This window comes from Amblyomma americanum, chromosome 2, assembly GCF_052857255.1.
Source record: "Amblyomma americanum isolate KBUSLIRL-KWMA chromosome 2, ASM5285725v1, whole genome shotgun sequence".
Taxonomy (NCBI): Eukaryota; Metazoa; Arthropoda; class Arachnida; order Ixodida; family Ixodidae; genus Amblyomma; species Amblyomma americanum.
In genome coordinates, this window is record NC_135498.1 from 84,366,367 (window position 1) to 84,391,899 (window position 25,533).

The 25,533-nt window shown below is 42.5% G+C and overlaps 1 protein-coding gene across 2 annotated transcripts; it reads right to left on the reverse strand.

Moving 5' to 3' along the window:
• Nucleotides 1-11,254: 11,254 nt before the first annotated feature.
• Nucleotides 11,255-24,115, reverse strand: LOC144118748 (evasin P1180-like). Of its 2 annotated transcripts, none has more exons than XM_077651590.1 (6): nt 24,028-24,115; nt 22,224-22,293; nt 20,846-20,872; nt 19,336-19,400; nt 14,490-14,558; nt 11,255-11,415 (listed from the first exon to the last, which is right to left on the reverse strand). In XM_077651590.1, the coding sequence occupies exons 1-6, from the start codon at nt 24,037-24,039 to the stop codon at nt 11,275-11,277; spliced, it is 384 nt and encodes a 127-aa protein (XP_077507716.1). In that variant the 5' UTR covers nt 24,040-24,115; the 3' UTR covers nt 11,255-11,274. The 2 variants fall into 2 exon arrangements, with proteins under 2 accessions (XP_077507716.1, XP_077507717.1); XM_077651591.1 differs by having other exon boundaries at nt 24,024-24,111.
• Nucleotides 24,116-25,533: the final 1,418 nt, after the last annotated feature.

Sequence of the window (25,533 nt, forward strand, 5' to 3'; positions counted from 1 at the left end):
TACTGAGAGAATACTTTTCTGATAGGCCGCAATTTACTGTAGACAGCAAAAAATTCTGCGCTACAAGCCTCCGCTGGACTCCTAACATAAGAACAGACAAATACTTGGACATGTATATTAAGGTGCTCCGGAACGACATATTTCGCGTCTGCAAAAGCCACGCTCCCGGGAGACCAAACCCCTCCAGAAAAGAACAGGTTGCATTGAAGGCTCTTAGTAGATGGGCAGATGTAATCATAAATGCAGCTGATAAGGGAGGCGGTATAGTAGTCTTGGACAATTAAACATAGATTGAGGAATGCATGAGACAACTCTGGAATTTCTTTCTATGAACGTCTCGAAAGAGACCGAACCCCGAAATACTGACCACTCATGGCAGAGAATCTGGATAAATTTGCAAAAAATTTAGATATATCCCCATGGTTATCTAAAGCTCTCACCGCACCACACCCGTCACGAGGTCGAATTCACAGACATGCTATGAAAAATCCATAAAAATGATAATCCTGGCCGCTCTAAAGAATCCGGTACTCATACGATTACGGAGCCGATGTTCAGTTACATTGACACATTAATCACAAATGTTCTAACAACATACCCAGCCTACACAAGCGATACGAAAAATGGCTGTTGTTAAACCCTGGTTAAACCTGGAGTGACGCGACAGCTACAGCTGGCCGTGTGGAACTCGCTCAGTCGAATTGCAAAGTAAGACTTTCGCAGCTGCGTTTCGCTGGGCACTCCGTATTCATCTTCGTCCCTGGACGTGGATTCACTCTCTCCCTCTCTCTCCACTCCTCCCCCACTTGGTTTCGCCGGCGCACCACGCTGCCGCCACGCTGAAGGCTCGAAATGCTAGCGTAATGTAGGTGCGCTGTGCGCTCACCAGCTACTGGTTCTGACGTCACTGCGCGGATGCGCACAACTGACGAGGCGGGCGGCGTCAGCTCCGCCATCGGCGCAGCGGCGAGGCGCGCGGCGCGGACACCACCTGCAGGCTATGATGTGACTCCGCGCATGCGCACAGCTGGCGGAGTGGTGGCGCCAAGGCTTAGCGCGCAGCCACGCTATCTTCGCGAAATGGCTTGCGCAGTGCAGCTATCGCTACAATAATTTGCTTCGAGAAATAACTGGTCTTGATCTTCCGACAGTAGCCTTGCTGGCAACATTATATGAAAACATTATTTATTCCGATGTCATCATATCTCTCACCGAAGCATGTAAACAAGCTAGAAAGGAGGATTCTTCTGCTCCCCGTGGTTTAGAAATAGCTGCGAATTCTACTTTTAATTCATCAATCGACACTATTTACAAACTAGCGGCACAGCCATGAGCGCAAGGATGGGCCCCATCCACGGGAAAATTTTCATGCATACTACTGAACATAATTTTTTTCAAGACTGTCTCGTTCAGCCCATCCTATACAAACGTCATTTCGATCACATAATTTTAATCTCGAGACACAGAGCAAGAACTCCTTTATTTTATTGAACAATTGAACCTCCTTCACCCGAACATATTTTCCACTTACGCACACTACCAGACCTCAGTTAACTTTCTAGATCTTGAGATTACTGTAATCGAAGGCTCACTTACCACCAGCGTTTATAGAAAAACTACGGACCGTCCATAACAGTTCCATTTTCCGTGTGTGGGAGGTGCGGGCCTGGATCCCCAGGGCCGCTAGGTACCCATCGGTAACGCAATGGGTACAAGCTTCCACTAGACTGGTGCTCAGCTTAATCAGGATTAAATTCTCTGGAAATGAGTCTCTGACCCAACCTTGAGCAAACTAAAATACCTTGAGTCAAGTTGCTATTTGGCCATAGATTCATTTGCGCCGTAAAAATTGCTGTCATCATCGTACTTGCACATTCGAAGTTGTCATCCTCGTCGATCTAAAACAACTATTCTATACTCTCAGTTAGATTGATTTAAATTGACTTGAATTGAATTCAATTGAATTCAATTCAATTAAATCCTTATCTAATACAGCACTTGTGCAAAATATTTGAGTATTCAGTTTGATGATGTAGTAGCTTGGAATAAGCAGGTCGAGTCTCTGCGGCAAGCCTAGGACCCTGTCAGCACTACTCTACAGCATAAGAAGTTGCACAATCCCAGAGTTAAGAAAATGTGTATGTAAATCGCTTGGCGAAATACTATTAAGTTATGGAATCACCTTGTACTGATTTTCTTGGAACACCTCGCAGGACCAAATAAATAGAATCATTTACGAACGCATTAAAAATGTGACATACAGTGTTTCAACAGATAGCATGAATGAAAATAACATTGCCCAGCCCGGAGACGTTTTACCGATAGGGGAGTTACGTGATTACGTCCTATATATAGAACATATTTCAGTCATGCGCTTAACACTGTAAAGCCTAAATTTAAATTTAACCTAAGGAAAACTGAATTTGACACAATGCAAAATATATACGGGAAATATGGTCAAAGGTGCCGAAATTTTATGACCCACTCTTATTAAATATGTTATCTGAACAGGAAGCACGCTTTTTCTCGCTTACTGGTGCGAAGTAAGCACAAAGAAATATATTTTTTTACGATTGTGGTTAATTTTGGTGGTGAAAAAGTTCATGTCATTGCTTCCTTTCTTTATCTTTTTTTCTGATTCTGTAAAAAAGAAAAAAAAATACATAAAAACAGTGCATTACTTGTGTTTATAGCTGTATGATGCCGTGTCGTTGATTTTGCGCCACACAGAGCAAGTTATATATCCGCATTTTGTTCACTTTTTTAACATGACAATTTTTACTTGTTCGGCGTGACGAGCCACTTGTGTACCTTTCTGTATGCCAGTGCCGCACACAAGCACAATGTACGTAAGCGGTGGAGGAATATGAAACTGTAAACTAGCGGCAATAAAGTAATTACAATTGCAAAAAGAAAAAGAATCTGTTCCCAACATGAAGACATTGTATGGAATTCCAACGATATCCCGCCGCCATTGTCGACGATGCCCTTCAAAGGGCTTCCAAACTCAACCGAGAGGAAATGCTGGAGGGACGTCGACACAGTGAAGAAATAGATCGCCAGGCATTCATGTTACGTACCTTAACAAGTAACCGCCCAAACGTTAACAAATCACTTAAAGAAACATTTGAACATTCTCGAACAAAGCGAGCCCCTCTCCAAAGTTTTCACTACTCTCCCTGACATAGTCTACAGAGCACCGGAAAACATTCCAAGCATTATAGTACACTTCAGAACGTAATCACCTGAAGTTGGGGTGCCGACCCTGTGAAAAAAGTAGATGCCAGGTTTCTAAACATATGCAGACATCAAGCTGCGCAATAAGCGAAGTCTCAGGCTTTAAATGAAATATCAATGGCAACTCTGACTGGGATTCCTCCAATGCTATCTACCTCCTAGAATGCTAGAATGCAGTGTGTGCAGAATGCAGTGCATAGGGCAGACCGTTAACCCTCCGGATAAGTTTAGAACAACTTGCCATAGCATTAAGGAAAGACTGGGCGTATTGATTTCCATATATCTGCCCCTTGCAGAGCCAAAGCTGACCTTACGAGTCTTGGCTTGACATGCCTCGGCCGTTCCTCCCCACTCCAATCTTTTTGAGTCTTCCCCACATAAGTCTTCATTCCCCGCCACACACACTCTTCCATTCCGCAGTTCGACCAACATGGCGAATACGGAGCAATTAAAGAGCCTTCTTTTAAACACTCCCTTCATTCATAATAACCCCACACGAATTTTCTTCCGCAAACTCCCGTACGTTGCCACCTTTTTCGTTCTGTGTGTGCGAGTGTGTGCATTTACATGTCATGTGCGTTTTGTAACAATCCATTGTGCGCGCCTCTACTCATCGCGCCGAAGCAATTCCATATTACAGAAATATCCCACCCTATCCATATTGTTTTGTTTTGATTATTTGTCCAGTCGTTTACATCGGCGGCACGCGAGTGCATCTCACGTCGGTTCTGTGCTTCCGCTACTATTAGTTTCTTTGCATTTTACTCGGCTCCTCTGTGCAGCGGACCATGTCTGCGCCCGATCTTGCCCTCCACTCCTCTTTTTGCTCCTTTTTTCCTGACATTCTTTTCTTCCCACGACTATAGGTGTGGGCCCTGGCGACGATTATTAATCTCCCTCCTTTTTTCTTTTGAGCCGTTGTTCTTTCCCGCATAGTTTCCTTGTTGTTTTTGCTCATGCGTCGGTTACTTGTACAGATACCAAGGCCTTAGCAAGAAAAGCAAGAACAGTGCAACTTCACTCTTGAAAAAAGACAGGCCCAATCCGGAATGCTGTCTCGAAATAAATATCTACCTGAGTGAAGCATTTCTTAACCTTCCATATATACACGTAAGTAAGAAATTAGCAGCCACAGAAACCAAGGAGACGAGGGGATGTCTTTTTTAATATGCAGTTTTCATCAACGGGAGATTAATAAAATTGGAAGAGAAAACAACCCCATGCCGCCGGTGGGAACCCAACCCTTGGCCTCCTAATTACGCGTCCGGTTCTATACCAACTGAGCTACGGCGACGGCCGTAAAATGTTCTGCTTTCGTCGGCATTTATGTTTGCTTGTGACCTAACCTTGAGAGTGTTCACCATCGTCACAATCGTCCCTAAACGGCGGACATGGTACGTCCAGTATTAGCGCTGGTGTGACGTGGTACATCATCGAATGATGAGGGCGGAAGCTATATGAAAACCCTCTTATTCTTCCTATGACATCAAGGCTGCCAGAACCGAGGACCTCGTGAAGCAATTAAGCAGGCAAGAGAATGAAAATGAGAGGCTCGTTATATACATGAAAGAACTCAACAGCCACAGAAAGGAAGGAGCACAGGCGATATTCTTTTTTTATTTTGTGGTTTGCATCAATGAGAGACTAATAAAAGCAGAAAAAAAACACATGTAGAGGGTGGGATCGAAACCCACAACCTCCGAATTACGCGTCCGTTGCTTTACCAACTGAGCTACGTCGACCACCATCATCATGTGCCAGTAGAGATGTGAGGGCTCGGAACAAAACTTCAAAATTGAAGAAATATTTCTCCAAAGCATCTGAGGTGGAAAATTCAGGGCATATTCCAAGGGCCATTAAGAGACCATTGAATTCACACTGCGGTGAAAGCCGAAAAATTGATGGGCGGCTGCGTGAAAAAGAAAACGATGGAGCGCTGCTGAAGGAGACTTTGTAACAGTCCTCAAAATTCTCTCCCATCTCTTGTTTATTGACAAAGAGTTGCTTTTTCTGAAAAATATAAACAAAATATTGCTTTCTTTTTTGCTTGGGCCACATATTAGACCCTGTTTTGTGTTTCGTTTCTTCAGAAATCTGCAGGTGCTACCACATAAGCTTGGTAATGATGGCGAACAAATTCCGGCTCAATTACTTTGGACTGCTCTTTCGCAAAGTGAGCAAAGTTTTTACTGCAAGATAAGTCATTTCAACTTCTAATAACTTAAGCACTGTCATTTTTTTAATCCTTTCTCGCCTGCCACATATTATGTACTTGGCCGTAGTTACCCATTGTTGTAGAAGAGATAATGCTGGGATATGATCGCCAAAAAGGAGCTTTCAGGCGGCTCCACTTGTCTGCAACTATACGACAAAACATTACTTAGGTGCTGAAATAACCAATACAATTTTTAGAGATAAACAATGTTAGGTTTGTTGTAATCGCTGAATATGCACAGTAGTGGCGAGAATTTACACGATGTTGAAGTGACTAATTTCACCCCGCTTCATCCACCCGTTAATTCACCAGGAATTGGCCAACAATGAAAAAAATGGCACGCGCAGAAGTGATTACCATTTCAGCTTGCATCATCACAGTGGCATATTCAACTTCCAAGCCACCTGGCGAGTGCCTTGATGGTAGCACGAATGCCGTGGATAAAAGTTTAAAGACTTTTAGCCAAGCAGCTGGGTAGTATTGACTGTAAGCAAGAAAGGAGCACAGTTGTACGTAACCTATACGGCAGTCGTCCTCCACTTTGATATGCTTCTCTGCTGCGACTCACTCCAAAGACATCGCTATAGAGTTATTCTCCTCGGCTTGTATGAAAGCTTCCAACTTATCCGCGGTTTTGTCCAAAACTCCAAGGAATGGGCACTAGGTTCCAAGAGAGATAAAATGTGTTTACCAGCTTCTTATATGCAATGAGCAGAGGGATGATGACCTCTCACTGGATGATCAGTTCTTACATCTCGCACAATTGCTCGGCGTACTCATACTATTTATACACTGCCAATAGAGCAGAATCTTCATGTCGATTGACTCTTTGGCCGCGCTTTTGTGAAATGTTTATAAGAAAAAGTAGCGATGTAATCCGTGCTACTCCTAGACTACCACAATAAAGGAATGCATGCTTGCTCACACGTGCTTCGATACCATAAAAAATAGGTTTTTCTGAAAATGCAATCTTATTAATGCCAGTGTTTATGCTGCCACCCAGGAAGACAGGTAACGGCATATGATAGGTGAAGTACGACACGTAATTTATGCTGGCGTTTTGGTGTGAAATATATCTTCTAGGTCTTTTTTAAGCGATTGCGCTGATGGTCACAATGCATGGTTAAAGATCCCGTCTGTTTCTTCCAAGGCGATCGTGCTCTTGAAGATCGGCCGCACTCCTTTTGGAGGGTTCCAGCGGTGTCGACTCCTTTGTATCGGGTAATAGAAGCAGAGTTTGTTTTTTTCGCAAATGCTTAATCGTCGAAGCATAGGAGAGAGGAGTGGGTTATAAAAACTGAAAATACAACATTAAAGCGGCAGGATATATACAGCATAAAATACAAAATAAGAATAAGATACCGTAATAAGCCAAAAATTTAGAACAAAAATTACTGTGGAAAACGAAAATAAAAAAGCTAGGAAACAGGACAACAACAAGCAATAACAGCAATAACATGAATAACAGTATGAGAACGGTAAAAAAGGTAACAATAAACGCTAAAGTGACATGACTAAACGTGAACAATGCTAGGCTGAGAAGAGTGCAATCTGATATACATAGATGCAATATCTGCGGGAAAGTGGATCCAGTCTTTAGGTGCGTTTGCCAAGAATGAAAAGTTAAAAGGTTTTATTACGCAAGTGAGGAAGAGCGACTTTGTGACAATGGTCGACACGTGAGAAGCGGTAACTAGACGCCATAATGAATTCGCTATGTAGAGACACATGGCAGTAGATTTTGCGCAATAAAGTCGTGGGAAAAATTTGGCGGCCAAATGAGAGCCATGGTAAAGCTACGCTAGGCCTCATTTACGTTATTCTGGCTTTTCTGTTACAATTAGAGAGCACAAAAAGAATAGTATTAGAATCGCAGATTGCAGCAGCGTATTCAACTTTTGGATTAACTAGGGTTTTATAGAGATGAAGCTTTATTAAAATCAGGGCTTTGTTGAAATTGCGTCTTAAGTATCCTAACGTGCAACTGGCGTTGCTTGTAATTCGTACAGCGTGAGCTTTCCAATTTAATACAGCGAAATGTTCAGAGCGGAGTCGGAGTGGTCTGTCCATTTGCTGCTCTGGCTTAAATTGGAAAGCTCACACTGTACGAATTACAAGCAACGCCAGTCGCACGTTAGGGTACTTAAGACGTAATTTCAACAAAGCCCTGATTTCAATAAAGCTTCATCAGTATAAAACTCATTATTGACAAAAAACAGTCGAAAAAGCATTTTCAATTCAGCCGCTCACCCTGCCCCCTCCCCCCAATCAGTGCAAATTCAAAGGCACGACAGTTGTTCTTATGAAAGGCACAAGATGGCGCCAGCAGTGTCATCTATGCGAAAGCTTTCCGTTTTCGGTCAGCGTTGCTGCACACTAGGTGGAGCACAAATCAATTCGAATCCAATCAACCAAGTATACAATCCAAACTTCGCGTTGAAACAGAAATACCGACTTCACTTATGCCATCTTTACGTCGAATTCACGGGTGAATAAGCAAGACATTTAACAGAGAGAAGCATTTTACGGTGTGGTTTTGCCGTTGGAGCAGTCAGTAAGCGGAAGCAGGAAAACTGGGTGGAGAGATTTTCCCCACAAAGAGTTGCGCAAATGAGTGTGGTAAATGCATTCCTGCATTAATACTCTTTTGAGTGTCACGCTCCAATAGGAATAATAATTGGTTAATATTATTAGAGCGTGACACTCAAAAGAGAATTAATGCAGGAATTTTGCGAAAGAAATCTTTTAATGCGGGAGCATTACCTGGTTGACTGTGTAAAAACCCCGCCTTCATCACAACCGCGTGGCGAAACACGACATGCAAATGACGTCATCAGCCCTCCTGGAGCAGTAGGCCGACAGCTTGCCCATCACCGTGTGTCTGAAAGCGCGACTGGGGGGTCCATCGACCAAGTGAGCCATCTCCTCGAGCCAGTTCTTTCCTCGAATGAACTTAGACTGAATCATCAGATGGTTTTGAGAAAAGGAAAGGGGAGTAACTGCCTCAAATTGTATGCGGACGCCATCGCCTACCCTCAACGCGGTTGGGATGTCCACTGACCGACTGAGACAGTTACACATGTTCTCGCATTGGCATATCATAAAAATTGCTTGGAGCCCTGATAATTTTTTTCTCCTCGTGCTTTTCCGGGATTGAAAATGTTTAGAAATTGTACGTCTCTATGCAACGGCACTGCCAAGGGGATGGCAGGCCGGACTCTCATTCGTTGTACTCCAGTGGGTACTCTTCCATCTTTCTTTGGCTGCTGAACACACAAGGCTCGCAACCGTTGATCTCTTTACTGAATATAAGGAGACATATAAAAGAGCTTCAAAAACAGCTTCGTAATCGGCATATTTATAAATTTCACTGTGACATTCGGCTTCTCAAATTAATACTTACTACTCTCTACACTACATTGTGATAAATACATGGACATGCTTCATCGCTCTTAAAATTATATTTGCAACATGGCTAACAGACAGTTACCACTGAACGTAACCACTGACGGTAACTACATGTTCCACGAGAAAGTTTATGCAGTCAGTTTCACTTTCCCGTTTATAATAGTCACGCCATTCTCATTGCACCATTGTATAAAATTTGTAATATACGTACACGTCACACGGATATGAATAACAGATGGCGTGCGTAGCTCTGCCACGGCAGCGGGCAATACCGCGTCGTCATTAGTAGCACAACCACAAAGCCGCTTCTGCGGGCGAAGGTAGCTAGCGGCAGGAAGGAGCTGCTTTGGTGGCAAAGCTTTCGCTATGCATAGCGTGTTACCACGCACAGCCAAATTATTGCACAACTTCTTCGTTTGGTATTGCAACGCTCGACGCGGATCCTATTCATTCTCACCACGTCAGGTAAGTACTCCTCCTCATCTAGTACAAAACGAAATCACACTAAGCGCCGTGACGCGGCAGCGTAATATCAGTGTGAATAACTGTATAATAAGTATGATTTTAGTAGAGAGAAGGATGAATGAGCAATTTTGAGAGCGACGCAAACGTCTCTAGGCACAAAGCGAGGGTGGTGTTGCATGGCCTGGATGATATAAGATATATATTCAAGCTAGCAGCAATTCTACGCCTTAACGCGAGTCATTTTCTTCCTGGACTATGATCACACTGCTGATAGATCACTCACTAACCGATTCAGCCTTCTTGCCAAGTGTTCCGCTATTGTCCGCGTTCTTCACATTCCTGGGCTTGCTGTTTTTCAGTGCACAACACGTATTCATTACTCAGATGTTTGGTTGTGGCACTACAAGAAATGAGCGCACAGTTGACTCGGCTTAGCTCTGAGCTGACGCACATTCGACAACAAAATTGCAGCACTAACAGAAATAAACTTAGTGGCGTGTGAATATTGGAGTACAGGCAGCACATGCACATGCGGATGGAACACAGGCGACACATCCGATGTCTTCCACATTGTTTTCAATACCACGCAGGCAAGAACTAAATCGGCTACCAGTTTCCTTGTTATCGGAAATAGTTGCAACGAACATGCTTCTCTGTGCGCACTGCGACCTCGACACTGAAGCGGTGCTAATGTGTCACTGCAAAAAGTTTAGCCACATTACCACTTCTAGATGACGTGTCCTATACGTCGCCAATCTGATTGTGGCAGTGATCATGTACGGCATGCCCATGGAAAATTCTCCCAAAACTGCTGTCGGTGGAAATTTGCCTCAAATTCGTTGTTTTAAAGAGCGTTGGGGCGTCAAAAACCCTACGTTGGCGTCTCGCTGACTTGCCGGGTGCTTTTAGATGGCTCTTTGGCTCGCTTTTCACACTAGTTTTCAGCTACTTAGACAAATGTACAACGGTCTTATATTAGTTTTAAGCTTTGTGATCAATATAACATCGTTAAACGCCTCTACATGGACTGTTGTAATTGTTCGAAGTGCGACTTGGGCGTTTCCATGCGAAAGAGGCCTGCGCAGTACTTCAAAACTGGTTGAAATTGCAAAATGTATTCCATGAACCTTTGCGACTGCACTCTGCAAAGACGATAGCGGTAAATATGCAGGGAAGGACATGTTGATCGACTCGAGAGAAGACACGTGTTCCAAATATCCAGCGCGAGGAGATTGCATAGCACTCGCGGATAAGATTGACGGCGGCTCAGTAAAAATAGTTGACGTGTTCCCACTAGCAACAGTCACTCACACGATGAAAAATATAAAGAAAAAACAACACTTATAAAGCTTGCCCTCTTCTCCACACAAAAGAAAGCACTTGCAAGACGCTGCTTTCGATGTCAAAAGCAGAGTCGAAGCGTGGTTTATTGCAGGTTGTCGTGATCAAAATCGAACGTAGGAACAAAATCAAACCTGACTTGTGGCAATAATTTCTGCGGAAATTTTGAGTGCGACTGCAATACAAATACGCACCCACGTTTCAGGTAGCCAGTAGATTTAGCAGAAAATGAACATGAATAATTTGTCACGTGGCACCGTATATTGAAGATTAATATTGCGTAGTGTAAGTCATAGTTGGTTAGCTTTCTATTGTAGTGTTCTCCATGGCGGCTGATTCAGCGGCGATATAAGCGCATTGGCTACATTTGGCTGCTTTTAAAAACAGAAGCCTTCAGCTTAAAAGACCTGAGTCCCACCTGTTGTGTCTAACTGTCGGTCATCGAAAATATGAAATCAGTGGTGCCTTTCCAAATCTGCAGTTTTTCGGCCAGACAATGCGTTAAAGTTACTGCTTTTACCCTATCTTGGCTCAAGGCCAATGTCTAGAATTATGGTATTTTCTTCGAACGGATTGGAGGACAAAACATTTCATACTACCACCAGATTTTATTTTGGTTTCTCAGTGTTTTCATTAGCGCAGAGCTCGTATTTGCCGGTTGGTTTACATACGCCGGTATCGCACACTCCTACAGGACACATGCGCTGCGTTGATGGTCTCGTTTCAAGGATGAAGTCACTGGGAAGGGCCTGAAAATAGCGAATTGCACGTTGAAATGGTCGCTTAGGTGCGCTGCGCAGAGAGTGTAAATTCAATATAGAACGTTGGCTTCCATTACGTCCCTGCTACCAAAACAAAGTGATCATTTTCTCTCCATCAATGTCATGGTCGTTTTTGATAGCGAGCATGTTTAGAAGCCGCTTTTGTTTACCAAGGGCAGTTATTTGACACTTTTATCTAACGTGGAACCACCTATAACTAGTCGCAGCACTTTCAGAGCTGCTCGGTAATCTAGTATCTTACCGGTACTCACCTACGGGACAAAGACGTGGAGGCTAACGAAAAGGGTTCAGCTTAAGTTAAGGACGACGCAGCGAGCTATGGAAAAAAAATTATAGGTGTTACGTTAAGAGACTGGAAGCGGGAAGAGTGGATGAGGGAACAAACGCGAGTTAATGACGTCCTAGTCGAAATCAGGAGGAAGAAGTGGGCTTGGGCAGGACAGGTAATGCGAAGACAAGATAACTGTTTGTCCTTAAGGGCAACGGATTGTATCAGAAGAGAAGGCAAGCGTAGCAGGGTGCGGCAGAATGTTAGATGGGCGAATGAAATTAAGTACCTTTCGGGCATACGGTGGGTGCAGCTGGTTGTCAGGCTTATGATGTATTGAAAAAATAAATTTTACATTTACAGGTTTCAGACGTAGGCTTGTATAGCTCTATGCGTTACATATAAAGAAAAACTAATGCCAATCAATGCAAAATATCAGTAACACTCAATGTACTCCCAAAGGAATAGGGCACTCTAAAAGCGAGGGGACGAGATATAGCCCATTCTACGCGAATAAATGCTAGGCCCAAAAACCGAATGTATGGTTGATGCACATACACCATATTCTCTCACTCTTATCGCGACTAGCGAATGTATTCTTGCGCCTGAGCTGAATTTCACCACTTGTGATAAATCACAACAAAATTGTGAATGCGTTTGAGCGCAGTTAGAAATCAATAAAACGAAAAATGCGCTTCGCCACTACTTGCAACAAAAGGCCGTAGCACAAGCACTGCTCAAAAGAATCTGATTACCTACATTGCTAAATTCACGCGTAGCGGAGGCAAAAAAAAATTAACAGCCTTTATAGTGGTTCCAAGCGAGCTCAACTAGATAAATGCTCTATGCTCGAGAAGGTGCAGCGTACACGCATAGCAAACCGTGTCATTGCTTTATAAATCTTTAAAATGTGACTGTTTATTGCTTTGGCTACTTACTGTATTCGTTTATAAACCGTCAAAGAAACGATTTAAAGCTTCTCGTGGTAGATGTAAGAGCGTGGTTCTTAGATAATGCAGCTAGATGGCACACTCGAAACTATGTTGTCCTATTCGCTCCCTCTGAATCGACCGGCTACCCGAGTATTATTATTCCCTTGAGGCAAGATAATGGACAAACCAACAGATCACGCACCTCATTCGCTAGACGGTGCGTAGCGCGCCATGATCGGTTGCGGCATAGACAATTGAGCGAAGAGGAGCGCAGACAGAATGGAAGTACAGTGGGAGAGGAAAATATCAAAGAGAAAGGGCTGCGATGCATCGCCTGTGGCTACTGTTATGCACTTCACGCAGCAAGGTTCTTGGCAAGCCGGCATCAATCATAATGATGATTGCAATGATGACTGCTGATGAATACAATTGTTGCTGACAATGATGATGCTTTTCCCTATGGTGCTGACAGTATTAAGGGGAGTGATGTATTTTGGGAGACGCTCGATACGTATTTTTTGTCATTACATTCTTCCCCTAATTAGCTCTTCAGATTGATCTAAACAAAATTACCGCGCTATAATATGTACGCTCAAAAAGGGACGCCATGAACCTTTACAGATATTCCAGTTAGTACTGTCCAAGTGCATCGTTTTCTACATATTTCGGCTGTTCGATCGGGGGACAAACTTTCCGATCTTTTGTGCCTACTGTTCGAATCTCAGTGCTATTAAATGCAAGTAGTGAGCTGGAATTTGCATTATGAAAGTTATGTAAAAGAACGTAAGAAAAATTAACTAGGGCACCGAAGGTGCTTGTTTTTGTTTATTCTGAAGGATGAAATTGAGCGGCATTCAATTTTTTTTTTAAATCTCTCCAGAAAAAACCTCGAGAAGCAGCCCGTTGGTGACATGTACATAAAAATACCGCAGCAAAACATATCGCGGAATATGATGTGTTCTTTAGTTTATATGTCTGCAAAGCCTTTGCTCAATTGCCTCAGGCTCGCATGGAATTCTCCCTGCATGGTGCTCTGTCCTGCAGACTTATGCATGATACCTATGGCGCTGACCCTTATTCATTACGTACAAGCATAGAACCGTTTCTTTCTTGGTACTTGTTTTTGAAACCGTTTTAGTTTTCCAGGGCACGTATACTTTACAAGGGCAGGGATACTTTTCCCAGGGACAGGAATACGTTTACCTCAGTTAAGCCATTTATAACTACTTGCAGAGCTTATAGAGCTGCTTGATAATCTAGTAACACGGCGTAACTTTTCGCAAGTGGTTATGAGGGCTATACTATTGAGCAAACAATGCCGAAACGCTAATTGAGGCTAGGATTTTTTCGCACTACTTTCAGTTTTTCGGATTATATTAGGCAGCACTGTATAACATTATTTTTCAGAGGCTTATATCACGCCATGAAGCGGAATCTTCTGCGCAGATCCTTCATGATCTGGAACAGTTTGCTGGAATGCAGTGCATTCCGAAAAAAATTACTGATGTCTCAGCTTCATTTGAGTGGCATTCCCCAAGTTTCATTGAAGTTTTCATAAAAAAAACTGGTAGGGGCTGCATGAAATTAGTGCTCGGCACAAATATGTGGTGTTTAGAAGCGCATCAGTGTTTTAAAACGCTGCTTACAACCAGAGTTGCAAGTAAATTTCAAGGACACCACAAAGACGATGAATGCGTCAAAACTTCTGCACTCGCTCGAAGGCTGGTTGCTGATACGTGACTAGTGTGCCGAAATAATCTTGCCAAAAGAGAAATTTGAAATATCGCGCTTCAAGTAAAAACAATATCCCAATAAATAGGTGAACATGCATGATATCATACGTAGCAAGTGGCCCCATCTGCTATCGTATCAACCCTTCCTGGGCATTCTATGCGGCATCCAGCTGGTTTCTGCGAAAAAGAAAGAAAACATCCTGAACATCTGTCGAAGGGAGATTGAATGCATGTGCTTCATGTGCAGCGTTGACGAAAAATGATGTTTTTGTAAGCAACCATTACCGCTTTAGTCTTTCGTTAATCTGATATTGAATTTTTTCTCGTTCGAGAGCTTGGAAACCTTTGATTTGATTGGATAAATCGTTGTTTAGTTAATGCACCTGGTTTCCTGCCCTCTTACATGGCGCTTGTGGTATTCAAAAGAAATCATTACGTTTTGTGCTAGCTAAATACAGTAATGTTGATTAGGACCCCAGCCATTTGCTCTTTTTGAAGACTGCATGCATTTTTGTTGTTCCACTAATGTTTGCACGCCCATACCGATAATACTAGAGCAATGAACTTTACAAGGAGCACGTTTAGCATTACCTGTATTTTATTTTGGAAAAACAGCATACTCTCCCTAATTGATATAGGGCCAAAGGCGGGGGGGGGGGGAAAGTTTCATGGAGCAATGCACACAAAAACCTCGGATTCCAAACGTCAGACCAGAACAACTTCATTACAAAACATCTGTATCACACATAGAAGTCAATTGACCAAGAACAAAAAAAATACTTCAGGACACACGAAGACCAAATCAGCACGATAAAATCTATTCCCAGCTTCTGTCCGGCTAGAAAAAAGCAAGTATATTTTATAAGGTAGTATTTTTTACTGCTGTGCTTTACAAGAGAAGGGACACGTAACAATACATGGCACACAGTTGACCGGACGAATAAGTTTTTGCAAATTGCGAAGGCAGGGTAGGGGCAGCAGCTGCAAGCTAGGTATAGTTGGAGATAAGCTGTGGCAAAGAACTTCGTTGAGTAGTAGACGTAGCACGACTGACATTCGCAGTGAGTAATTTTTTGGTTCTTGTGAGAAATATTCTACTTACGCCTGTAATTAAAACATAATCTCTGTGCCGGGCTGGCACACAACGCTATGCAGGGCTTCTAATAGAATAAATATGTCTTCTCGCACTTATGTGCCGGCACATGGCGTGTACGTTATAAATTGCGGTTTTTCAGAAAGATAACGGGTGAAGTTCAAACACATGCATGTGACGCGTCTTAAACATCTCATCCTGAGGTATTTTCTGTTATTTGCACAACGAACAATTTTTGCTACTGGAGCTCTGGAGATATTCTATTGCTGTGGCGATAAGCTGGCGTTTTGGTAGGACAGCGGTAATGTATCAAAGCGAAGGAAAGCGTACCAGGTAACCGCAGGGCCAAATGGTGCCATGAGAGTAGCAAATTAACGAGTACAGCCATGCCATAGATAGCGAAGTAAGGTTAATAGGAGTCGCTTTTGTTCAGCATTGGAGGCTACCTAGCAGGTGCCGACAGTAAATATAGGTCTGCTATGCGACCGACATAAACAATTCGTTGCGACGGCACACCCGTTTAGTACACTTTTCTTTACGCTGAGCCTCATGCAAACAGTGCTCTTGCTCTTCAAATGGGACATTTCGGTCAATGTCTATACACTTTAGACAGTGTCTTACAATATTTAACACAGCATACCCGTTTCAAATAGCATGCCGCATCAAAAATATCTGTGCTTTCAGCTTTATTACCGCATAAGGCAAGCAAAACATTTTTGTAGATGTCAAAAGTTTTTTTCACTTTTCAAGAAGCGTGTCGCCACCGAAAGACTCATTTTTAAACCCAGAATATGATGTGCAAGGTTTGGTCAACAAGACTTTATTATAAAGTAACTTGTAGAACGCCTTGGTCTCGACTTTACAAAAAAAAAACATATGCCACAGAGGAATGACTTCAGAGCTAAGAGAAATTAGAATGACGTAGTGCACGTTGCAGCAACGAAGCTTTACTCTAATTCTCTTGAGACATTTTTTTTCGGCCTGTAGCGATCGCCATCGAAACAGCATGCCATTAGCTTTCTGTGCAAGAATAAAAAGCTAAATTTCCTTGTGAAAGCTATGGCTCTTCAAATACAAAATTCTAAATTTAAAATTGCGAGCTGCGAATGGGTGCCAAACCTCCCTCATTTTCAGAGCACATTTGAGTTACACTGTTCGACGGCGTCACCGTTCAGGAGCGTATAGGCAACGCTGGTGGTGCAGGAGCCAACGCAGGGTAGCTATAGAATGGCTGTTTTTACATCATCATGTGAAGGTTCTCTTGAAGGCCGGCTTTCCATATCGTATTCGGTGGGGATGAGTCATGACCAGTTGTGGCTCTTAGTGGCTATTTATTAATAAAAATACCAATAGAAAGAAAGGAGGTAGCCATCCGCGGCATTTACGATCGAAACCTGAAGCACCTGAGCTACGGTTAGCGGAAATGAAAGGACAGGAAAAGGGAAAGAAAGGGGTGAGCGATAGTTATAAAGGATAGGACTATGTCTGCAATATACACTATGTACAATTACAGGATATGCAAATAAGGGTCATTTGGCGCCTTCCCCGAATCTGTCGCTGCTCGACAAGCCGTCACCTCGAAGATAACCTCAACAAAAGTGTGGTTTTCGTGGTTTGCACTTCTTTTACAGATTTCGTTGCTCTCTTATCGGGATTGTCCTTTCTCTAGGCGAGAGCACAGATTACGTACGAGCGAAGCCGTCTTAGACTGCCCTGCAACGTCATCTGTCACGCCCCTTCTCAGGGATGTCATGGGATGCAGCCTCAGCTGGATATTCCGCTCGCTCAGCGACACTTCTTTAAAGGCGTCGCGACTGAATAACCACACATTCGTGCTCAGTGATTCCTTCTCTTCCGGGAAAATCATGATGCTCCTGTGATACTTGCGGCCGGCACCCTGTAGCCGAGGTAATGTCTGGGGTAAGTGCACATCACCTTTCCATTCAAAAATACTGGTACTGTGGCTTTTCTCTGGCGCGGAACCTATGAGGCACACAGTTTTTAGTAACGCATTTTTTTACCTCGCCCGTGACATTTTACTAAAATAACCACCCTACATTTACTACGGCTATTATCATTTCATTTACACGCCTTGCAATGAGCAACATGTTTTTGCTCTGTGGGATACGGTATCTGGAAAAAACCTTTCACTGCATGCAACCAAAAAACTTGAAAATGTGGCAAGTGCCGAAAATAACGAGGCATATACGTGGCTGCCACAATATTTCTATTCAGTAGGCAGGTGGGCGAGAAAAAGGAATCATATTAAAACAACCTTGGCCTCAGCTATAGTGCATGCGTGCTATTTTTCACAAATGTCGCCTCACCGAAATCAAATAGGCTGAGAATATGCTTTCTTTCAGAAATGCGCTTTCGGAAAACAATGACACTCTTTCACGCCCTGAGTCCTTTAAGGAATTCAGTGTCTGCACTGCGCAAAATCGTGCGTCGGGCACGCAAAAAGAAGAGCTAGTGGGTCTGTATTTTGAAACTAATATCAGAATGTGCAGGCACGTACTTAAGAAGAGTAACCGAAATTTGCTTTAGTGATCCAATATAATTAGGTGGGTCCACCGTCAAAAGTTGAAACTGGATCAACCTACATAGTTGTTGGGGTCATAAGCAGGTTCTTGCACAAAAACGATCGCAAGCGCCACGTCAGCCACATGTAAACACTGCGATATTGTTGCCGCCCAGCAAAATAAAAATTTTACGCTGATAGCACCCAAGCTGTGGATAGTGGAATGTAAAGTATAGCATTCTATGCACAGGCGTTGAGGGTAAAAAAAAACTCTGAAACACTTCTCAAAATTTTCCTAAAACCCGAACTTCCGAAATACGTTTAACGATTGAAATCTTGTACACGCAAGTTGACTGATGTTCCTTGTTCTAGGACACCCATGCATATTTTTGTAGGGAACCGCACAGATGCGTCGTTACTTGAATTAGAGGCATGTCGGCTGTTTTTGAGTGTGCGCCGTGTCAGAGGTTTTTAAGATTCCTTCTCGCGCACCTAAAACATGCTGCGTCCCTCATAGCCTGAGTCGCTTTGGGACGTTAAACCCCCATAAACCAAACCAATAAAACATGCTGCCCAGTACAAGGTTTTTCCTAGTGTGCAATTCCTTTCTCGTGCGAACGAAAGAGTTCCCACAACATAAGTAATTTTGTATGCAAAAGTTGCGTACACTCAACACAGCCATTCGCGGGGCATATGAATGCGGTGCTTGCCATAGCCATTGCTGAGTGCTTGAACACTTTTATTAAAAGACTTTGTTCATGGAGCATGATCAGTAAATCAGCCCATCGTGAAAACTTCACAGAAATGTTGTTGAGCAAGCTGTATGTCAGTGTGGCAGCCTTCCGTAGCAGCCCAGACCAAATTGGTCGCGCCTCATGTAACAGACGTCCCTGGAGCGCCCTCTGTGTGTTATAGTCTTGTGTATATGGTTAAGACACAAAGGGAATAACTTTTGCAGCCATATGTTTTGTGGAAAGCAACGCATTGAAGAAAGCACTCCAAATAATACACCAGTAAAATTTGCCGCTGGACATCGCCCGTTCAGAACCGGTCCTAATTTCAGATATATCCACAATCGAGCATCCATGATGATAATATGAGGGAAATAATTTCACGATTCGCTTTTCAGAACAGTGGTTTCAGAGATCACGAATACGCTGAATATAGCACGTGTTAAATATGTACCCAATGAACGCTAGACAATAGCCGCTATCGTGACAAAAATCAACATCATTTTTTCGTATTTCAAAGTGTACCTTCTTTCCGTAAATACCCCTTTTTTAGCACCTCCAGCTCAGAGCTGCCGATTAGTTTCAAAGTATTCTCAAAATTCTTCTCACCATTTCATTTCCATTGGAGAGATAATGGAATGCACAACTGCCTGTTGTCTTCACCGGCCCAGGAACTAAAAAAGAAGAAAACAGCCGCGAAAATGAATCCGCAGAGTGTTTCACCGAACAAATACGAAGGATGAATGAAGTGAGGCAGATGAGAACACGGTGCCACCACCCTCCGTTTTTAAAAATCAGCAGCCATCAGCGTTATAACCTTACTCTTTTTTTCATTAAAATAGTTACATGCAGCAAAAAAATTCACAAACTGTAAGGGCAGACCAAGCGGGGCGCTCAGTACTAATTCTGCATACTCCCTTAATGAATCTCTCCCACTCGAGCGTAAAACCAGATATAGAGACACAGTCGATGAAAAATAAAGAACGGTCTAGCTTGTAGAAAGAAATGTCACACTTGTTTGTCTCTGAGAAGCATCGCACCCCGCCCCCAATTCGCCAATGCCATCTACGACCGCGCACAGCTCTCTATAATCTGCGCCAACGATTTCTGCTGCAGTAAGAGTGGTACTCTGTCGGCTTCTAAATCATTATAGAAATGTAAAGACTAACGTACATAAATGAACACCACGTAGAACAAAGTGCTTTCTAAACACTGATGATAGATCAGCAGATCCACTTTTTCGATATTTTCCGCTAGCCAGCATAGGCTCCACACTCCCACGGTGTGTTTTTTTGCTGAGAAAGCAGCTTAGGTCAGATTCTTTATTTTATGTAGAATAATTTAAAGGCTGCCGCATTAAAGATTCTTGCCAGCAGTTCTAGAGCAAAAATGCCTGAAAGTGGCAGCGTGCCGAGAGCTCTAATTAAAAAACAAATTCCCGTTGGTGGTCACAAATGTCATTGTCGTATCTTTCTTATCTTTGCCTGCTTCTCATTTTACCAGCATCACCACGCGCAGCATAAAAAGAGATAATACCAGTGGGTTTTATTTGGAACGCGTATAAAAAAAAAGGGCGTCATGCCCCTAAACTGGGCTTTGCCCCTGCTATTGTCCGCTAAGCCTCTAATTTCACGGTTGTGTGTGCTACGATACGGCTGTGTACAGCGTATTAGAGACATTGTCTGTGTGTTATTTAGTCCGAATGAAGCTAGTTACTCAGCATATAGATGCAGTTTTTTGTGAATTCAACCAAAAAAAATTTATTTCTGTCATGAATGAAAATGCAATTTTATTCCGAATCTTCACCTTTAAGGTTTTCTACATTGCGACATAAGCGTAAATTTTCGGACGTCTCCTAAGTTACCACTGAAACAGATTGCTTCAAAATAATGATTACAGGTGCGAAGGATTTTTGGGGCAGTTATATTTGATTCTGCGACAAGTAATCAAAGCATTGCTGATAAATAGAAAAGAGAAATGGCAAATTTATATCGTAATATAAACAAGAATGAGAGTCTTATGCTAAGTTATGCTGAATTTTTGAAAGGCACACAAGGATCTACTACGCTTTTCAGCCCTGTTTGATGATACCGCATTCAGTGAGGTTCTCAGTACTTACTTGCTATATTGATGTCAAATGCAGGAACTGAAAAAGTGAAAAAAAATGTATTTTTTGCAATATTTCTAATATTTTGCAATATTTTTCAACAATTGTATGCCTGATATTGCAGTTTCCATCATTTTTTTTTTTGCAGCCACCACCACAGCTTTCGTTCCGAAGGGAGGCCATTTTCACAATGTAAAAATACTCATCTAATTATCCTAAGCATATCAAAAATACTAGCAAGAGCTTGTCGTTCTGTATTGTTATAACCTAAGATTGTTATAACCTAAAGGACATTACAAAGGAAGTCGTTCAAAATATCTTCAAGGACAGAACTTCTTTTACGGCATGAAATATTAAGATAATAGCATTTGTTTAGGCAAACAGCGAATGTCAGCAGCGTTATTAACATTTTTTTTTGGCTTTCAACGCCTGAGAAAGTTTATCACTGGATCAAAATAATATTTTGCACATCCTTGCAAAGGCAGTCCTAAAATTTTATAACCTGCAACCACATAAGACGCAGGGAAAGCTGAGTACAGCGCTGACCTAGCAAAGCCGTTAAAGCTTTGTGATTGAGCTGTTGTATGTAATGTGGAGTAACCGCAATAAGGAATGAAATTCCTCAATAACACAGAAGCTGCTGCCTCTGATGTCGGAAGTAATCATGTTTAACCTTGTCTTAAGTACGTCACCTTTGGAAAATTCAGAACCATAGGTTTTGCACATGCGTCCGTGTAGTAACAATAAATTTATTTTAAGCGCGAGGAAATACAAGTTTTCAAATTGTGTTTGCCCGTACGTACCAATGGAGTTGAATATCTCCCTGTAGAACATTCTTGAATCCGCCATTGTTGTAATTTCATGCATTTTAACAGGGTTTTAAATAACTTGTGTACCTTAATCACAAATCAAGGCTAAACATCACATTTCTCACACAAGCGAAAAAGAATCAGACTGACAAAGCGCAACGGAACTAGGACGAGTAGAAGAAACACGAAACACAGGACAGGCGCTTGTCCTGTGTTTCGTGTTTTTTCTACTCGTCCTAGTTCCGTTGCGCTTTGTCAGTTTGTGTCGTAGCAGTATGAACCAACTAGCCCACAGCAAGGTCCTCTTCGAAAAAGAATGAGGAGCAAAGACACGATGGAGAAGTAGTCCACTTACAACTAGTATATTGAAGGCTGAAGGTGACTCTAAATATATCTACTTTGCACTTCTAAAGAGATGGCAAGTCTAAACATTTGACCTCTCTTAAGGGCTACTCTTATAATAACTCTACCCGGAAAATAGTTATACTCAAGTACTCTGTGATAGTGACTTTCAGTAGCCTTTTGGACAATAGTTTGAATTTCACTGAGTAGCTAAAAGCAAGATCAGTAAATGGACTTACCATTAGTCTGGGCCTTGATTGACGTGCAAGTGAGGACAAGGTACAGGATAGTTTTCATACCTGCAGAATGCTAAGAAAAAAAAAGGTTCTATCTGATAAGATATACTGTCAGGTTAATAAAATTACTTCGTCGTAACGGTAAGAAACTTTCAGATTAGTTTCCAAATGAGTATCATCTCAAAGCAGTCACATTGACTGCCTAATTCAGCGGCGCTAAAGCGAACTTTAAATCCAAATACGGATGAAAATGCAGAAATGTTGCTGATATTAGGAAACGACCACACTAAGTGAATTAAGGCCTTTACCATGTAAAGCGCTACAGCATGCTTAACAATCGAGGCCTTGCACATCACATTCAGCACCTTTGGGATACCAGAGACCATCATATCTGATAACGGTTAAAGAGTTCGTCCATTTCCTGGGGCTGATTAACCTCTTACATTTGAACACCGCACGCAATCACTTGCAATCAAACGGGCTTGCAGAACGACCTGTGAAAACCGTAAAGCATGGAATGAAGAAGAAGCTGCAAGGATTATTGTGAGCACGTTTAACAAGAATCCTGCGCGGTTACAGAAGCTGGCCTGCGGAGAGACACCTGCAATGCAGATTTTGTTGCTATAGCCGTGGTCAAGATTAGACAAAGCTGCTGTACTTCTCGGAGGTTGCACCAACGACACTAACATAACCGGCTGCTTGCAGCTAGGCCAGGCAGTTTGGTTAGGCCACCATGCCCCAAGCGCCTGGTGCCCTCTAGGTAACTGACATGGCGCTACTGGTAAGCACGTGTGCCATCGCTTTGGCCAAGTCAAATTGCAGCTTCCTTAAAGCGCACTGGAGAATTCACCAGCCCAGCCTCGCATTGACATTCTGCTGGGAGGCATCAAGGGCTGTCCAAATCCCGACGACCCTCCTACAGAAGTTTCACCTGCAGCCACTCTCCTGCCTCCCTTGGATTCAATATTGCTACTGAGCGGTTTTGAACTTGAGTAGACCAGGGCTTCAATTTATCTGTGATTAAGAGTCAATTTCGTTTTTTATGGCTCTGCGAGAAGCAATTCGTGAACGTTATTCAGAAAAATTTACTCTTGGTGGCATTTTGGGTTTTGATCCAACCTCCTCCAGCCTCCAATGGCTTCAAACTCATTAAAAAAAACCGCGCAGGTTGATGCGTAATGGAGTACCGAATTCAACACTGCGCTAGACAGGGAAGACAAAGTAAAGTTCACAGAAAAAAAGCAGTGATGGAACAGCTCATCATTTGTTTTGTACGTTAACTAAGTTATTGCGAAAAATTGCCGCGTTTTTCTGGAAAGATGCACTGTTAACGGTTGATTTTTTTTAACACTTTGCATCTAGATGTTTTTCAGCTGCTGGCTTAAAGGCCATCTTACTGAAGATTAAAATTCTTTGTCTTTAGATTTGCGATACCGAAAACAAAGCATAATAACTCCGTTGTTCTAACAGTAGGAGATGGTTCAGAAGTTTCTGTAGTAAGAAGAAAAAGAGTAAAGAAACTTATTGAGAGAAAAAATAAACATTAGGAGCCATTTCATAGCAGAACCTCAATTTCTTTTGAGTTCTCTTGAATACAAAGTACGAAAGCTTTTAAATAAATTACATGTGCAGTAGTTTACAAATCTAATAAGGCTCTGCACAGAAGTTTACGAGCCATATCCGCTCTCTTGAAAGTGAAATAGGGGGAAATATATGCAGGCGGTTGGACAGCAAGGTACGGTCAAAAATTTGCTGCGAGCCTCAACACGATATAAGAAAAAAAGAATTTGGAATGCGCTGTACCTACATTCCTCCTCATGGTTTCCAAAGCACGTCTCTACCTGAAGGACTGCCGAACTGGTTAGGCTCCTATACTTTTATTCATAGCCACTACTTCAACAAAGAACACTTCTCGGGACGAGTGCGCATTTTATATGTGACTCATGTTCACTAGTGTTTGTTACCACACCTGTTAGGAAACCTTTTCTGTGCTTCCAACATTTAGATTGCGCTGCGTTCACTGTTACCGATGTCATTTTTTTGCGTAAACAGTGCTGAGTGACGAGGGTCTGCACTATGAAAAATGGATGCCATTTTAGAGGCGCTTTGTGCCTATGTCGTCGGGAAAGCACCATCGTGACTTATTTCGGATTGCTTACAGGTATTTTAAAGGCTATAAATAACAAGAAATGCAAAGGTGTTTTTTGAATGCAGTGCCATTTTTAGCTGTGTGTTCGCAAACAGACATGCGCTGTTTCAATTTCTTTTTTCGTTATTCGGCCCGCTGGATGTCATAAGCATATGGCATTAGCCAACAGCCTTTAGTTGTGTGATTCTGCTTTCTGCGATGCATTAATGTTAGCGAGATGTTTTTGTCCCAAATAAATTTTTTTTACCTAAATAAGAGAGGCACACGTCTAGCAAGGCTTCCTCGATAAATTTTTTAGTATGAACTACTCACACGAGGAAGACTTCGTGCTGCAGTTGTCAGGTGCCAATTTCTTGCCTATGGAGTCGAAATACGAAGACAAAAACGAAAGTATCACGGCGCCCATTACTGAGAGGAGTAGAGCTTCCCTGCACCTTATGCCGGTATTCTTTCTTAAATTAGGTCCCTGTTGATTTTATAATGCGGATGTGTTTTCTAAAATGTCCGAAATTTCAAAAAAGGCAACTTTATTTATATTTATGGGCCATGAAGATTGCATTGTAACATATTTATTTTATCCCTGGGTCTTTATTGTGCGTGTACGACCGATGCCATGCAAGCTGCAGAGATCGAATTAGTTCAGTAATTAACGAAATTTGTTAACTTCTACAACTGTTATTTTTTCGACCATGTTGTATTTGTAGATATGAAAAATTCGTCTTCCAAAACGTCTGGAAAAAGCTGCCCAACCAAATTTTTATCGCTCGTTATAAGGCGACAGAATGTAATCCTTGTTGGTGGCTTCACATATTAACTCCACTCCAATTAGCACCTCAAAAGTCGGATCGCCCTTCCCTGCGCTTTTTATCACACTGCTAACATGGCCTGAGGCCCAGACGGGCAGAACGGCAGTGCCAGTTAGCCGTCTCCCCGCGGCTTCGCGGATGTGCGCTATGTCGTATCCTAATGCACTCTGTGACTGCTCTTGCAATACGGCCTTCAGGGACTGCGCGGCAGTTGTCGTTTTATGCGCACGAGCTCTTACTACTTACGATTTCTCGTTTCGCGTCCGTTTCTCTGTGCACTATGAGATTCCAAGATTACGGCTAAATCACGTGATCATAGCCGTAACATCTCAGGTCAGCAAACCCGATCAGGTCAGCT